This window comes from Gadus chalcogrammus, chromosome 16 (genome assembly GCF_026213295.1).
Source record: "Gadus chalcogrammus isolate NIFS_2021 chromosome 16, NIFS_Gcha_1.0, whole genome shotgun sequence".
Taxonomy (NCBI): domain Eukaryota; kingdom Metazoa; phylum Chordata; class Actinopteri; order Gadiformes; family Gadidae; genus Gadus; species Gadus chalcogrammus.
The window spans coordinates 5,527,980-5,545,083 of record NC_079427.1 but is presented as its reverse complement, the minus strand read 5'-3'; the positions used below and the strand labels follow the sequence as shown (position 1 = coordinate 5,545,083).

The window sequence follows — 17,104 nt, the reverse complement described above, 5'->3', positions numbered from 1 at the left end:
AGCTACCGAAGAATGTCCCGATTGTAAACCAGATTTTACTGTTCTCTGGTCCCTGTAAACCAGATTTGAATGTGCTTCTGGTCTCCTGGTCCGTGTAATCCAGGTTTTAATGTTCTTCTGGTCTACCGTTCTCTGGTCCCTGTAAACCAGGTTTTAATGTTCTTCTAGTCTACCGTTCTCTGGTCCCTGTAAACCAGGTTTTAATGTTCTTCTAGTCTACCGTTCTCTGGTCCCTGTAAACCCGGTTTTAATCTTCTTCTGGTCTACCGTTCTCTGGTCCCTGTAAACCAGGTTTTAATGTTCTTCTGGTCTACGGTTCTCTGGTCCCTGTCAACCAGGTTTTAATGTTCTTCTGGTCTCCTGGTCCCTGTAAACCAGGTTTTAATGTTCTTCTGGTCTACCGTTCTCTGGTCCCTGTAAACCAGGTTTTAATGTTCTTCTGGTATCCTGGTCCCTGTAAACCAGGTTTTAATGTTCTTCTGGTCTACCGTTCTCTGGTCCCTGTAAACCCGGTATTAATGTTCTTCTGGTCTACCGTTCTCTGGTCCCTGTAAACCAGGTTTTAATGTTCTTCTGGTCTACCGTTCTCTGGTCCCTGTAAACCCGGTATTAATGTTCTTCTGGTCTACCGTTCTCTGGTCCCTGTAAACCAGGTTTTAATGTGCTTCTGGTCTACCGTTCTCTGGTCCCTGTATAGGCGACACCCTTAGCAGCAGTCCCGGTAGCACACCAATGGGCAGCATGGAGTCCCTGTCCTCACACTCCTCTGAGCAGAACCACTTCTCTAAGACCGCCTCGCCCACCCTGCTGGCGGAGCGTGGCCCTGTGGTGGTCCCCCGTCGTCCCTCCTCACCGGGGGGGTCCAACGAAGAGCGTCGGAGCAGTGCCTGGTTCAGCGGTCCCGAGTTCAGCGCGGGTCCGACCGACGGGGAGTCCGACGACACCCTCAGCATGGCATCCCTCCCCGGGAGCGTTGATGGAGGGGGGACCAACAGGTCGACCCCCAAGGGCCCCGTGAAGGCCCCTCACAGCAGCCCCCAGGTGGTTCCCTCCCAGCCAGTCTTACTACCAGCCTCATCCCTCAGATCGCTGCTGATTTCTGAAGGTGAGAGTCTCTTCCGGCTGATTGTCATTGATTTATTCACTAGATAATTCTGTAATACTGTAATAAATTTTTGTTGGTGTTAATTCTAGCTAGCAACTAGCTAAGTGTTTAGAGAGTGTGGGGAATGTAGCTGTCTTCTCTATAACTTATATTGTTTGAAATGTCCTCTCCAGGCCGGAGAAGCTGTTCTGGATCAACCCAGAACCTCTCGGGGCCGGAGCCCAGAGAGAGCTCCCAACCCGCGAACGACCCGGACCTCCCGCCAAAACAATCCGTGATCCGCCGGAAGGCGGACGGAACCGTCACCAACGGCTACCAGCGCCCCGGATCAGTGTAATACACCAATAAACGCTAGGCTAATCCTAGCTTTGCTAATGCAGGCTATGCTAATTAAAGCTATCTTAATGAACACTATACCAACACAGGCTCTGCTTATTATGGTTATGCTGATGCTGCTATGCTAATACAAGCTATGCTAAAGGTCTGATACAGGCTAAATAATTGGAGGTTTTGTAGGCATATCTCTGCCCTCTCAGCCCTGTTTTTGTGGCTCTTAGTATATGTTTATTCTATCTTCTCCGTTCTGTCCCTCAAGGCCCTTTCTCTTTCCGGTCTTAATCTGTTTATTTCCTTGTTGTGTCCTTCTCCTCTGTTATCCATTGCTTCACACTATATAATCCCCTCTCACTCCCCACCTATTTAATCAATCGCCCTCTCCCTTTCTCCTCTTTATATATCTCTCTCTCTCTCTCTCTCTCTCTCGCACTCTCGCACTCTCGCACTCTCTCTCGCACTCTCTCGCACCCTCACCACCTTTCTCACATGCACAGGTTCTCTGAGAAATTATTCAAGTGTTTTATATATATCTCTCTCTCTCTCTGAGAGCTGGAGAGGCAGAGTGAGAGATAAAGGGGGAGTGAGATGGTGACCAATAGAGAGGGGGGGGGGGGCTGCTAGTTGCAGAACTACGGGAGAGGAAAAGAAGAGGGAGACACAGAGTTAAACAAAGAGAAAGGGAGAGATAAAGAGAAAGGGAGATAAAGGGAGACGGTCGGCGGTATGGCAAGATAAACAAAGAGTCACGAGATAAAAGCAAGGGAGAGATATAGCGTGAGAAAGGAAGAGAGACAGAGAAACAAAAAAAATAGAAAAGCAGATACAGAGATAAAGGGAGTGATAGAAAGTGACAGAGAGAGTGAGACATATAGAAACAAAGATGAAGAGATGGAGAGATTGAGATATGAGGAAATGAAGGGAGTTAGAGGGAAACGGTGAGAGGGAGAGATGTAGAAATGAAGAGAGAGAGAGAGACCGACGGAGAGGGAGAAGAAGAGGGAGGGTGTTAAGAGCAGATGGCGGCAGCCTCCGATTTATGTCTCCTGTAAGCCGCTTCAGGTTGACTTGACCCAGCAGCTCTCTCAGGACGCCGGCCACTAGACAGCTCTGGAGCCCAAAGACACACTTGAGGCCGACAGACAGTTCTGAGTCACACAGACAGGTCTGGAGCACACAGACACATCAGCAGACAGACAGGTCTGGAGCACACAGACGGGCCTGGAGCACACAAACACATCTGGAGTAGACGGACAGGTTTGGAGCACAGACAGGTCTGCAGCAGACAGACAGGCCTGGAGCAGACACACACACACACACACGCACACATATCTGGGGCAGACAGACAGGCTGGGAGCACACGGACAGGTCTGCAGCAGACATACTGGCCTGGAGCACACAAACACATCTGGAGCACACAGACAGGTCTAAAGCAGACAGACACATCTGGAGCAGACAGCCAGGTCTGGGGCACACACAAACACATCTGGAGCAGACAGACAGCTGAGTCATTCAACTGACGTCGAAGACGCTGCTTCTCACTAGATCCATAGTACTAAAAAGGAAACACGACCATATAAGATAAATTAAAGTAATAACAATAGACTGACGCACAAACAATCGATAGAGGCAAAAAAAATGGCCTTTGAAACAACTAGACAACATAATTATTTATACGGTAGGGAGCATGGCTGCGTGAATGAGGAGGTGAGGGCAAGGACCAGGGCCAAACTGGGAGTAATAAATGCATGTTTGTGTGCCAAAGCTAATACAGGGAGGTTGTTGATGTTAGCTGGGGTACGCTGCCAGCTACGCTACGCTAACAGAGAGTATAAGTCAAGACAAACGGAACAAACAAATATAAAACCATATAAATTATAAATGATAGACCGAGATTAGACTGAGAGACAGACCGACAGGTCTATATTCGACTGACGGACAAATTTTTTTTAGACGAACAGAAAAGACTTGTTTCAACCAAAAGACAGACCGGTTCTGCTGAGCGGCAGAGAGACAGGTCTATCAGCATACGGGTCTAGTGGAGCCACCGGCCCATGCCGAGCCCTGCAGGTCACCGTGCTCGCAAGGGGGTCAAGTTTACACTCATTATCCTATTTAGCTGCCTTGTGAGGACTTCTGGCTCCGGTGCGACCATCCCACTTGCTCCACCAGAGACTCAAAATTCTTGTTTGATTTCAATGAAAATATGTGTGAACGTTTAGAGGCTAGCATAGAATTGCAGAGATTTTGGTCAATGACTTATTTGGACTACCGACCAACGTTAGACTCTTAAATTCATTGTTGTGGTCCACATCCCCCTCACCATAACTGGTTTGGGCTTGCATCAAACCAAGCTCTAAGCCGATGGACGCTTTAATTATTCCCATCTATTTCTGCCCTAAGTGTAGATGAGAGTACTAAAAATGTATTTGGAGATTAAGCTAGTTAAGCTAGCATTAGATCATCCAAACGCACCTGTGGTTTGCAATGTTCATGCATGGTTGTGCAATATTTCGCTATGCTTTCGCTGTGCTACAAATATTTTTTAGAAATTCTAAACAGTCAATGGTTTGATAAGTTTCTCTCATGGTTCTCTACAATTTTCTGTGGGAATGTTGTTTCATATGTACGTTTTTGTTTGACAACCAAGTAAGAAGACCGAATGTGTTTTCTTCCCTTCAGGGTGGCTTCACGAGCAATGCTATTTGAAAGTGCCCCATCATCGCAGTCGCAACCAGTCGGAAGGTAAGCCAGCCAACGTTTTAGTTATAACTAAGCGGTTACATTTTTTCACGTGCTGATCATTTATTTATGGTGTAAATGATTGTATTTATTATGTATCTATCAGGGACGCTAAAGCGCTGTATTCCTGCGAAGCCGAGCACAGCCATGAGCTGAGCTTCCCACAGGGGGCGATGTTCACAAACGGTAAGTTCAAACCCCAAACCGATAACAGTCAAGTACTCAAACCGATTCCGCTGATACAACCTTCATCCAGACCGTCTCCCCTAGCAGAGGGAATGCCAACATGTACGATTCTCCTGTACAATAAAAAAATCGAACAAAGAGCATAAACCCCCAAGGAACCAGGAAATTGGCTCGTTCCCTGGCATTGTGCTCTTCACGGGCAGTGACGACAGCCCTATGCAACCACTATTACACACATCCAAATGGCCCACACATTTTGTCCTCCTCCTGTTCTGCTCCTTTTAATTACCTGAATTTTTTAAGAAATGTCTCGGCGGTCTCGCAGGGCGTGTCAGGTCACTCTAACCCGGTAATGGATTTGAGCATGCTCTCTGTTAGCGTAGCGTAGCTGGCAGAGTGCCCCAACTAACATCAACATCCTCCCTGTATTAGCTTTGGCACACACACACACGCATTTATTGCTCCGTTTGGCCCTGCTCCTTGCCCTCACCTCCTCATTCACGCTGCCATGCACCCTACCGTATAAATAATTACGTTGTCTAATTGTTTCAAAGGCCTTTTTTTTTGCCTCTATCGATTGTTTGTGCGTCAGTCTATTGTTATTACTTTGATTTGTCTTATATGGTCGTGTCTTCTTGTAAGTACTATGGATCTAGTGAGCAGCAGCGTCTTTGACGTCAGTCGAATGACTCAGCTGACTTAGGGGGTCGTTTAAAGAGAACAACCTGACCTCAGATCCCTCGCTGTTCATCATGTCTGGAGTGAGTGTATTATTACCTAGTGGAGAAGGCCAATAGTGGGCCTACGCCACTGCCTCTATTAGTTCAGGGCAGGGAAGTTGAGGTTTATGCATGTGGTTTCTTGCAACACTGGGTACCTGGGTACTTAAGATGCGCTCCTTATTATAGTTTGGTTGTGTGTTGTCCCGGCTTGTCTCACTTCATTCATTGGTTTTGTTTGTCTCTTCATTCCAACTTTAGTTTACCCTTCCATCGAACCGGGCTGGCTCCAAGCGACACTGGATGGCAAGACGGGTCTGATACCAGAGAACTATGTTGTCTACCTTTGACCAGCTGGTAAAATATGAACACATAAAAGCACACATATATGTGTAAACCTTTTTTCATGGTATCCATGGAAACAAGGTATGATTTGACTGGTTGTTGTAGAATCCTTTTTTCACTGCATTCGAAGCAACAACAACAAAAAATGGTGGCTGTTTTTAATAATAATAATGCCAAAAGTACATACTTCTCACAATTCAAATTATTTGTGTTTACCAACTCCGGCTATTATAAGTTGAAGAAGTTTGCGGTTGGTTTTCAGTTGCTCCATACCCTCTGTATGATCAATATAAATCTGTATTCATATTGTTTCACTGTAATATATAAATATTGCATACTAACAATATCAACATCAACAGCACACTCAAAGTCAGCTGAACCTTTTGAACAATTATAAGCAGCTTCATTCAGAATAGTCATTTATTTTGATAAAAAACGATTTATTTCTAAATAACAATACATTTTTAATAGCATGGCAAGATTGGTCCTCTCCTTAGTGTTGAATTATCTTTGGCCTGTGTGTTATATCTCTCCCTCCAAATCCCTTTTTGCACTTTCTATCGTAAACCCAATGGTACTGTGCATTTCAGCTTCAAAAATCTAATCAAAAATATTTACCTCTTCACACTCTGCATCCCTATACATTTTCACATTCTGTATATTTTCTATTAGAAAGACTATTGTTTTTAAAAAGTGACGATGAAATGTTAAATTTTTAACATTAAATGCTGTTTTGTAACTGTACTCAATGGTACACCGTTTTAATAAAGATGATTATATGGACTTATGTCAAATGTGTTAGACATATATCAATTCAGTCCTGCTTTTACAGTTTCTGCAGCCCAATGTGGATACAAAAATATCTATCACCTTGGTAACGCATCCGCTGAAACAAACAAAGAAGAACTTTGTATCTTCTCATATCTTTTCACTTACAGTGACTCCAAATTAAGAGCGGTTCTTGTGGAGGTGAACCGAAACATTCACCACCATGGTATTTACGATGGCTGGCCAAGACCGAGCTGTACTTTTCCGTTTGACTACATGAGGATGTGATGTGTGGCCATGAACTGTCACTCTGGAATGCTACTCCCTCGCCACTATGCGGTGGATAGCGCAACGAGAAAAGCACATTAGTGATTGAATCACTCAAGAGGCTTGTTGCCCTTTAAACAACACACCTACCAATGTAACTGTGTGACTCATCCTCCATGTTTCTGTTGTTTTTAATGAGTCCAGAGAAAGATGGTGGACAAGACATGGTAACGCAATCCACTTAACGCTTTAAGCAGCGGGTACGCAGGATTAATTCCCTGCGTCATTATTCGATGACACTGAAACAATTGGTATCAGCAGCCTTCAGTAAAAAGCTTATAGCGGGTGGTGTTTGCCGGGTGGATCAAAGGGCGAGTTTTTTTTGTTTGATAATAAGAAACTAATAAAGGCTTTGATTGAAGTGTGTTTCATGGAGCTGTTCCCTGGAGTGAGGCAATTTTCTGTTTTTGTACTTGGACGCAACCGCTGGTCACTCTCTTTCGCTCTTCTTTTTCTCCTCGCTCTCGTTCTTGTTTTCTCTCGCTGTTTCCACCATTTAGATGTAATTATTCTCTGTGTCTATCTATGGCGATCTATGACCTTCATCGGAACAGCAGAGAGCCTGGCCTGCAAATCTTCATTTAACATTTTTCTCGGTGGGGGCAATCAAGGGTCCTGACCGAATCCTGTCGATTAAATTTTTTATGTCTGTCCCTGTCCATCCCTAACCCTTTCCTAAAATATTAAATATAATAATATAAAAAAAGGTCAAAACATTTCTCTGCTTCAAAAGATCCCGCAAAATATATCTTAACATTTTACAAAGATATTTTCGTAAAGTTAATGTAACACAATTCTGGGATGAAGAATAAAACCGCCTTCTTCAGGTTGTGCTATAACGAAGCTGACAAAGAGGGCCGCTGATGAAGATGGTGTCTGTGCAAGGTTGGTTTATTTCCCACCTCACTTGGTGTGGAACAGCAGCGGCTTGACCATGCCCGCCAGCACCTTGGGCAGCTGGGACGAGATGACCTCGGACATCATTTCGGGGAACTCCACCTTCATGGCGTCCGCCTGGATGTAGGTGCTCAGGCAGTACAGGTTGACCTTCTTGACGATCTGAAAAGCCCAAGGTCACGCTGCCAATTAGCCAGTTGTCGGGCGGGTGCCAGAAAAACTCATGTACTCCCCTACTCCTGAATCATTTACTCCCACCACCCGAGGGGGCAGCGGAGAGCGCTGGGGGGGAGGGAGGGATAGGGCTGTACAATTACGTAATCAAATTTTTTAATTTCTAATCTAACTAATATACTAATCGAGTTGAAACGGTCCTCGGTTACAAAACGTTTTTTTTGGAGAGAAATGCTGAATGAATGAATCACGTTCTCAAACTCCAAAAATAATCGTTTGAATAATCGTGATTTCAATTCTGACCAAAATAATCGTGACTATGTTTTTTGCCATAATCGTGCAGCCCTCGGTAAGATAAGGCTTGAAGCGTACCTCGTGCATAGAGTCCATCAGCTTGGTGAGGTGGTAGAACAGCTGGGAGCTCCCAGCCATGCCCTTCTCCCGCTGGTGGATGGCTTTGGTCAGCTCTCGGATGTAGCTCTGGCGCATCTCGTCGAAGGCCGCCTGGCTCTTCAGTCCCTCCAGGGGCACTGCAGGAGGGGAGATTGGGTTGAGGTTAGAGTCCAGCTACGCACAGCCACGTTATGTCATGTCGTTTTGGATGTCAAAGCTTTTGATGCGTTCATCATAAAGTTGGGTCCATTATTTATTCACCACTATCTATGTCCAGCTGATGTCCAGCGCTCAATCACGACCATCTTGTTGAAGTCATCGCTGGGTCGATACATAAAGGGCAATTTGCGATTAAAGGGCCCTTTCAAATTGAATTGATAACATCTGCTCCATAAATCAGGCCGTGTTCCATTGACCCACAGTTGGGAATGCTTCACAGCTGTGTCCATGGATCGTTCTTATTCAGAGTAGCATTGCACCCCTTCAGGAACATGAGTTCACTCTTTGCCTTGGGTTTGGATTAACGTTAAATTCCGATACATGTCAAAAAGGATTGTGTATGTGTTAGGGTATCTTGCTCTAGCTATGCTAGAGCAAGACGGTTATTCTGCGGACAAGGTGGATCAAACCCAGTACCTTCCCACTCTCTTATATTAGAAAATGCGACGATTCCCATTTCATTTTGCTTTGGTTGTGCTTGGTTTGACCTGGATTTGGCTGGTTTTGCATGGTTAAGCCTATTTGGGTTAAGTTTCGTATGGCTTTCCTCGGCTTGGCTTACCTGTGTTGAGCAGAATGATGGCCTTCATACAGAGGAACTCCTCACGGGTGACCTGAAGGTTGGCAAACTCCTGGGGTATGAACTGCATGGCCAGACACAGGTCGTAGATGGGGGACTGCCTCATCTGGTCCCTGAGAAGAGGGAACCACTGACTCGTCTTCGTGCGCAAAACCCAACGTTTTGTAGCATGAATCCATTATATACAGCACGTGATGCTTTGACACTTCCGGTTGGCAGGGCTTGGAAATAACATGTTTGAAGTGTTATTGTGGCACTACATGAGAGCTTGTGTATATCGTTGTTTTGTTTGAATTATATCGTACAGTAAAAAGGAGTGATTGTCTGTTCTTATCAAATTGTTGTTGCTGAGTTGGATAAACGATAGCTTGTCAGTTTATCCACAAGACAAGACAATCCACAAGTTATTTTAGTTTTTGTACATATTAAGATAGTTCAATGAAACTCAACGACTTTAGGTATTACGGCCATAGAGACCTTAACTTTCGGTCGATATCATTCAGTTGTATGGTTTGATTAAATTTGGCAGAGATTTTGTGTCTATGTTAAAGGGCCATTATTTGACCAGCATGTCTAAGGCTGATAAAAAAACAATCTACTGCTGAGATGACCCTGTTTTGTATATCAACTCCCTGGTGGATTGTACTGGTGAAGTTGGATCTATCCATCATATATCTGTGTTAAAGGTGCATTCATGTGTCCTGGTAATAATGAGACTTCTCGACAGCAATGACACTCAGGCTTATGCATGTTCCCGACAGCGACCGTTCATTGTGCACTGCATTCGGAATCTAAAAGTTCTTCACAGCAGGGTTTTTTTATCGAACCAGTTGGAACAAATCACAATTCATTAGGATCAGTTGCAAGTTTCCACGCCTTTATTTCTTTGTAGCCTATCACCTACTATCCTTTTGCTTTTATTTATGAGAAGCACATTGTACTGCCGCGGTATAGAAGGCAACACTTGCCTTGCTTCTAGAGCTGGTTTACCAGTACACAACATTTAAAACTGAGCAAAGTCGATGCCAACAAACGGTTACAACGTCAATCAATAGTAAAGTATGTGATATTATGGTTGATTATTTTATATTGAGTAAAACGTTCATGTCGCGCCATGTTCATGCGCGTCACTAGTTTATAATACGTCACCACCTGGGCAACTCTGTTATCAAAATCTGGCCCCAGTTGCCGAAAGGAAGAATAAAATCATCAGAGTGTCATTCATGAGAACTTTCCGACGTCGCGGAAATGTTTTCCCAAATTCCCAGCGATCTGAACGCGCCATAACACTTCCACTTATACCCAGTGGGTAGTAGTGGTGGAGCCGAATCTGAATACAGCATTCGGCAAAGCAGAAATAGTTTGTTTTTCCAAATATTTATTTCATGCGACTATATTTAAAAATATATACAAAAATAACATGCCAAATAGCTGGTGTTCCTTTATTTAATATATTATATTATTTGTGCTCTGCCTAATCCTTCAGACGGGAGAGTGGAGGGGAGAGTGGTTTAGGGAGGCGGAGATAAGCTTTGCTCTGGCAGTGTAGCCAGTTTACCTACACACGCTGTGTTCACTCAGCCTTTGTGTAACAAATGAGAAAGCTTATTTGATCTGTTGGGCCTTTTTTGGTGTGTTTAAATTCTGTCTGTCCGGCATCCACCAATTAGGGTGGGTGGTGGCGTGTTTCATAATGTTCAAATAGTAAATTATCAGTTGAGAGTTTAGTTTATTTGTATTATTCTCATGCCTTTAAGTGTTCATAATTATTATAATAGTTGATATAATTGTTTATTGAAAAGGCCTCTTTTTAATAATTATTTTAATAGTTTATATGATAGTTTATTGCAAAGGCCTTCCCTAACTTTTAAGTGTTCAGAATTATTTTAACAGTTTATTGAAGAATACGAATAAGTAGAATGATCTAAAGCAGGATTACTTTCTCTAGTTTACGTCTATTTCCACTTTTATTCAATTGCAAATAGTTTTGTTGCCTCAAAGAATAAAGATATAAATACAAATACTCTGCTCTCTGCACATAGTTGTTCGATTTTCCAATCGCTTATTCCTAGTCGCTAGTTGAATAAGGCCCCGACTAATTATAATTATCGCTAGGGGCGAATCGGAAGGTACTTACTGGTTAAGAATCAGATCCGGGGCAAAGTATAAGAATTCACTGGTGACGTTCTTGAATGACCTCCAGCCCAGAGAGAAGACCATCAGGTTCATCCAGGAGTACTGGATCAAGGTCATCTGGTCCGAGATGTGCAGGTTACGAAAGCCTGCCAGACACACAGGAAAATTAACAACTCACATCGCAAAGACTTGGCTTTGATAAGAGTAACCGCTAATGTTAATCGTTAATCTAAAATTGACCTTTCAGTTTTTGATTCAAATGCTAAGGTTGGTCATTTGCTTGGAAACATTACAGACACTTGTTTCTCCTTTTGATGCCAAGGCAAACGTTTTTGCACACGATGTACTCAACGAGAGAGGGTTGTAACTTTCAAAAACAATGTTGTAGACACTAAGTTGTTGAAAGTTTTGGCTACAAAGTAGAGTGGTTTATCTGTTTAGCCTCTGTCTCGCTTTCACTCCTCTTTTCCCAGAATCTCTTTCAGGGGACGACAATTGTAAAACTCTAAAAACACTCCTGGTCGCTCTCCCAATCCTGAGCACAAACAAAACCAGTGTATGACGTAGACAGAACTAATTTCCCACACATTACCATCCATCCCGTTTAAAAATAACCTGTGTGTGACCAGCTCAGACCCCTAGTTATCAAAGCTGTAGCTTAACCGCTTCCTGCCGGTTAACAACCATGACAACCACAACGGCGGCCGGTATCTACGAAGCCGAGGCCAGCTGGGGGGGGGGGGGGGGGCAAACTAGCTGCTTTCCCTACGCAACAGACTGTGGGTGACCCTGACCAGAATGGGGGATACGGAGTGAGGGTCAGGGAAGAGGGGGGAGGGTGGGCTAAGCACAGTTACCTGGCAGGGACTTGGACCACCTGACAATCCACAGCAGCTGCATCTCGCACAGCCGGTTGAGGCTGTTGAGCAGCGCATGCGGCAGGTCGAGCTGGGTGTTGTCGAAGCCCGAGTACGCCATCTCCGGCTCGATGTTCTCCAGGATGGCCAGGATCTGGGAGGACAGCTGCACCTCTCGGATGCCCGGCATGCAGGACGCGGAGCCGTCGCCCGTCATCGCCAGGTGGGACTGGAACATCAGGTTCCCGGGGGACATGCCCATTGCCTTGAGGGCCCCGAAACGCTTCAACTTCCTCCCTGAGGTGGGAAGGGGGGGGGGGGAGTGGACAAACACGGAGCACTGGTTATATATCCAAACGATCCAACTCATGAAGACATCTTTGGTTCCATGTTCAAAACATATTAAAAACTCAACAAATGTTTTTGAGGTTCTCTAGCGATAGTGAGTTAGTGCTTTTTTTTTTATCTACAATGATTCCAAATGAATTCAGAGGGCTGTTCCTTCAGCAAGAGTGTGTATCAGTGTATATAGGGTGGGGGGGGGGGGGGGTTGCTCCATCACCAGACTAGCTCCCTCCCCCAAGATGGAGCCCAGATAGAGGCCAGCGTAAGGCGAAACATAGCATGCATCCGTACCTCCTAGCATCATCCCAGCCTGGTAGCACTTCCTCAAGCGACACGCGGGGCAGTTCTTCCTCCGGATCTTGTCTACGATGCAGTCATTCCGTCCAGCGCAGAGGTAATTATGATGGCCTGCTCAAGGAGAAAAAGAAACACAATATACCCAATTTTAACATCATTCACTGACAATGGCTGTCTCTTATCTCTTTCTCATCTCTTCTCTCTCCCCCCCTCCCTTCTGTCTTCTTTTCTCTCTTTTCTTGTCCACTCCCCTGCTCCCTCTGACTTTTCCAACACAACAACCACGCAGAAATTGTGTCCTTCTGTAAAATACACAACTGCTCGACAAACACACAGCTTTTCCTCTGAGGTGAGTTTCGGAGAATAGATAGGACACTGTGACACTCACTAGTTGCCAAATAACCACAGCTGGGTGACCAGAACACTGTGAGCCTTACTCTAATTAGGCACCCCCCTCCATCGGCAAGATGTGAGCGATACTGTAGCTAAAGTACCTCTAACCGCCACATTGTTAGTGTTAGTCCAGCTACAGCACCTCTAACCGCCACATTGTTAGTTTTAGTCTAGCTATAGTACCTTCAACGCCAGGATGTAAGCATAACTAGTTAAATCCCCCTAACTGCCAAGGTATGAGCGTTAGCAATAGCCCCTCTAAGGACCAAGATATTTGCATAACTAGCTGAAGCAAAACTAGCTCTAATCGCCACAATGTGAGCGTTACTCTAGCTAAAGCTCCTATAATCTCCGCAATATGTGAGAGAGTGTTACTAGCTAAAGTCCCTCTAGCCGCCACAATCTCAGCTTAGCATATAGCTAAAGCCCCTCTTACTGCCACAATGTGAGCGACACTGTGGCTAGAGCCCCTCTAACTGCCACGATGTGAGCTTTGCGTAGCTAACGCCCCTGTAACCGTCACGATGTGAGCTTAGCATAGCTAAAGCCTCTGTTACCGCCACAATGTGAGCATTAGCTAAATAAGATATAATTGCTTCAGTGGCAATTAAACTATTCCCTAATCGGCTTGATCAATTGATTTTCACAGTTGCGTACCTTTTGTTGGAATTCTTTTAATTTATTTGTTTGTGGCTATTATTTTTGATTTATTAGGCTATAGTATCTTTTTTATTGTGATTACATTTTATTAATCGTTTTGTCTAACAAGACCAAGGATCATGAACTCCTAATACAGAAATATATGTCAAATATATGCATATATATGAAAACATTTAACGACAAACTAGTTGTGTGAGAGCCATCAAATGTTGAAGTGCTAAGAATTGAAGGATACAATTTGGTGCACCAAGGCCCCCGCAGGTTGAAGCGACACAAGGTCCCTTATTTGGGGAGAAAGACGTCAACGTCAGCACGTGTACGTGCCCTCACCTTCTACCGCTCGCTTGAAGAACACCTTGCAGCTGCCGCAGGTTAGAACCCCGTAATGACACCCGGACGCCTCGTCCCCGCAGATCATGCACAGCCTCTGGGGTGGCATGCTGTAGAAATCACGGAAATACACGTATACACGCACGCACGCACACACACACACACGCATACACACCAATACACACACGCATATACACGGGCACGGAGACACACACGCACGCGCGCACAGACACACACACAAAATAAATTTGATGTTTTTTCATGAAGTGACTCGGTGAGCTGACTAAAGTTGTCGTTTATTGTCGACCTGTTATTTCATAATTACCCGGGAAAGGTGGAGTACGAAGGCGAGTGCCTCTGTGATGCGGGACTGGCACCATGGGCCCCATACGGGTACAGGTCGTCGGACAGACCCGCAGACTGGCTCCAGAACTGCGCGTCCGCCGCGTTCCCAGTCGGGAAGGACCACCGCGGGACTTCATTCTTGTACACCATCAGCTGCTGCAGATGATGGTGCTGCTGCTGCTGCAGATGATGGTGCTGCTGCTGTTGTGCATGTGCGTGTGCGTTGGTCATGTGTGCGTCGAAGTTGGGCATGATGCCCTTGCTGGGCTGCCCACCCCTCAACTCAGTTCTTACTTGGGGCAGGACTACAGGTGCGAGCGGGTCCTGCTGGTTCAGTTCGACCAGGAAGTTTGGGGACCCCTCTATCCCCTGGGAACTCGTCGAAGTGAAGCTCGACGCGTCATCCGCGAAACCCGGCGGCGGCTGTTTCTTCTCGACGTCATAAAAAGCATCTAGTGCGGCCATCTCCGTGGGCAGTCCGAACCCGGGGCCACCGGGATGGTCCATGATGAGCGACGGCTCTTTCTCGTCCTTTATAAACTTACAGGTCGCGGTCGACGCGCGTTGCGCCTGCAACCTTTGCACCGTTGATTCTTTGGCTCTCGGCACTTTGACATAATCAGCCCACGACATGTTCATGTTGTCCGTCTTCAAGTGTTCCTCAACCCGGCCGTAGGAGTGCTGCTTCAGGGCCAGCGGGTGATCCACCAGGGGGCATTCTTTGTAACCGTCGTGGTCCAGAAGCGGTGCGCCCTGGTGCAACAGAGTTCCGATGTTGCCGAAGTGACGCACGGCGGTGGACACGCAGGTCGACGCTGGTGATTTCCCGTGGCTGAATCCCATGTCGTTCAGTTTACTGATGGTTGTGTTGTCTCTGGATTCCGTGGAGTCGGCGAGAGAAGTGCTTACTGCGTCCATCCTCCCATTGGGTTTATTCTCCATCTGCGTCCGGGGAAAGCGCGCGTTCTGAAACCCCCACCCTGCTCCTCAGCCCTCCCCCTGAACACACTCTCGCTTTGACGCTTTGTTTTTCCCTGCTGTCTTTCACATTAAAAGTTGGCTATTTAATAAATGGTTTATGAAATGGATCGTTTAATGATAATACTAATGATTCAAATAATACTAGCCTACTAATCAATTATAAAGCCTAAAATAAGTAGGCCTACCATTAGAGAAAATAAGTACCCGAGTCTGATGAAAAAAAGTTGAACTGACACGTTTCTGTTGTTCCCCTTTCGCTGTCATCTTTCAAAACTATCCGGCGGCCCATTACTTTTCCTTTTCCCTTTTCCCCTTTTCCCTTTTCAGTCCAGCAGAAAGCCGTTTCCTCCGTCCTCTCAGTCTCCACCCTGGGTGGTGAACAAGAAGTCTCCACCCCGGGGGGACGTGCCTCAGTTTATAATCCGAGTTTATCGCGTCTCCCTGTTTCTCACACCATATAGATGTGATAAAACTCATTAGATAATGCTAGATAGACAAGCTATGATAGAGGACATATCTAATGCTAAACATTTAATTATATTACACACATGAAGTGGTCAGATGTTGACTGTATCTAAATTATCGTATAGGAAACTACTGGACATATTACGCCCACACTCGGTCCTAAATGAATGCAATATAACTAGGCCTATTACTTGAATAGGAAGAATGTACATAGCCTATGGATTAAAAGTAGTGGCTGGTCCTGCAGTGTGGTGCTGAAGCTGTACCCGCAGGCTACAGAGAGCAAACAGTTGGACGCAGCCGGGGTCGTCCTCTATATGATTGACCTCTTCAAGTCGTCGTGACATTGGAGCTTTTAAATGTTGGGAGAGAGGAGAGAATATTGCCTCGATTGGCTTCGAGTGAGGATTTTTATTACATTGACATTGATGAAGACAAAGACGAACAGGATTCATGGATGATTTAGGGGCTCCGTTTCCGAAAATAAACACTAATACTTGACATACATTTTTACATTTAATTTCGTCGATAATTATATGAAACAAATGTATCTTTATATATATATGTTTATTATATTTGATCATATTTTTATTAGGAATATAAGGTATTTGTATTACAAAATGTAATACAAAACTTTCAGAAACGTGACAGCATGTTTGGAGTAGACAAACAATTGCGGATGAATTTGTGGTTTCCAAAAATGTAATATTGAATAAGTGGAGCTTGAATAATGCACTGTCCATATCTTCGGGCAAATCACTCCAACCACAGGGCATATGTTGTGATAACAAGGCCTTGATTCTTAAATTAAACATAACTGTAACCCCACAACATGATAAAACCAGAACCTTATGATATAATATAATCCCACGCCCATTTGATTCATGAGTTGGTCATGTAGGCCTACTACATGGAAGGATTTTCCAAGAATTCATGAGTGGGCGTAGTGAGTGTTGTTTTTGTTTGTCATAATCAGTGGTGCGTTCGTGTTGCTGATGTTGAGGTGTGTGGTTATGATGCACATCGTGACCTTGGGTCCATATCTCCCCCGTCACACGCCTGCTATCAGTGGGCATCAGGGACCACTATCTTAAGGCTTGCCGTTGCGTCATGGCTGCCTCATTTAAACACTGGATGGAGTAGTGTCCCCCTCTCCTTCCCCCACCTTATCTTTTATCCGGATGTAAAACCGGTCAAGGAGTGAAGATATTGGCTTCTAATTCCGAAATGTAGGCCGATAATTAAAGTTCCCAGTTGTGCAAGTTGACTCACCGAAAATGGGAGTAGATTTGCACAAAATATTGATAAAAAAAAAAAATGCATTGCCTTCGCAGTATGTGCCCACAAGCTTGTCGTCCCAATTATCCTAGTCTGAAGAATTTCCCATGAACCGGTAAGATTTTATCCGGGTCTGAGCTTTGGCCTCTTCAGTCACGTAGGGTCTAGGGTTCTTGTAATTATCAACCAAAAATAACACTGCAACCAACGGTTTCCCGGGGTTGACAGT

General features: G+C 45.0%; 2 protein-coding genes across 7 annotated transcripts in view; one reads left to right on the top strand and one right to left on the bottom strand.

The window, feature by feature from the left end:
- The window catches only part of LOC130406671 (rho GTPase-activating protein 42), a 76,277-nt gene extending 68,119 nt beyond the window's left edge, over positions 1–8,158 (top strand). For 2 of the 5 annotated variants that reach the window (XM_056612355.1, XM_056612352.1), the window contains 5 exons: positions 698–1,105; positions 1,279–1,438; positions 4,121–4,183; positions 4,287–4,366; positions 5,347–8,157. In XM_056612355.1, coding sequence (XP_056468330.1) covers positions 698–1,105; positions 1,279–1,438; positions 4,121–4,183; positions 4,287–4,366; positions 5,347–5,435 — 800 coding nt within the window. In that variant the 3' untranslated portion in view covers positions 5,436–8,157. Of the gene's footprint in view, positions 1–687; positions 1,106–1,278; positions 1,439–4,120; positions 4,184–4,286; positions 4,367–5,346 lie in introns of all 5 variants that reach the window. The other 3 variants (XM_056612351.1, XM_056612350.1, XM_056612354.1) reach the window with 3 other exon arrangements.
- On the bottom strand, positions 4,947–15,131 carry pgr (progesterone receptor). 2 transcript variants are annotated; one of them, XM_056612356.1, is made up of 8 exons: positions 14,132–15,131; positions 13,807–13,916; positions 12,418–12,537; positions 11,782–12,078; positions 10,926–11,070; positions 8,771–8,901; positions 7,969–8,126; positions 4,947–7,584 (listed from the first exon to the last, which is right to left on the bottom strand). In XM_056612356.1, the coding sequence occupies exons 1-8, from the start codon at positions 15,091–15,093 to the stop codon at positions 7,429–7,431; spliced, it is 2,079 nt and encodes a 692-aa protein (XP_056468331.1). In that variant the 5' UTR covers positions 15,094–15,131; the 3' UTR covers positions 4,947–7,428. The 2 variants fall into 2 exon arrangements, with proteins under 2 accessions (XP_056468331.1, XP_056468332.1); XM_056612357.1 differs by having other exon boundaries at positions 12,418–12,534.
- Positions 15,132–17,104: the final 1,973 nt, after the last annotated feature.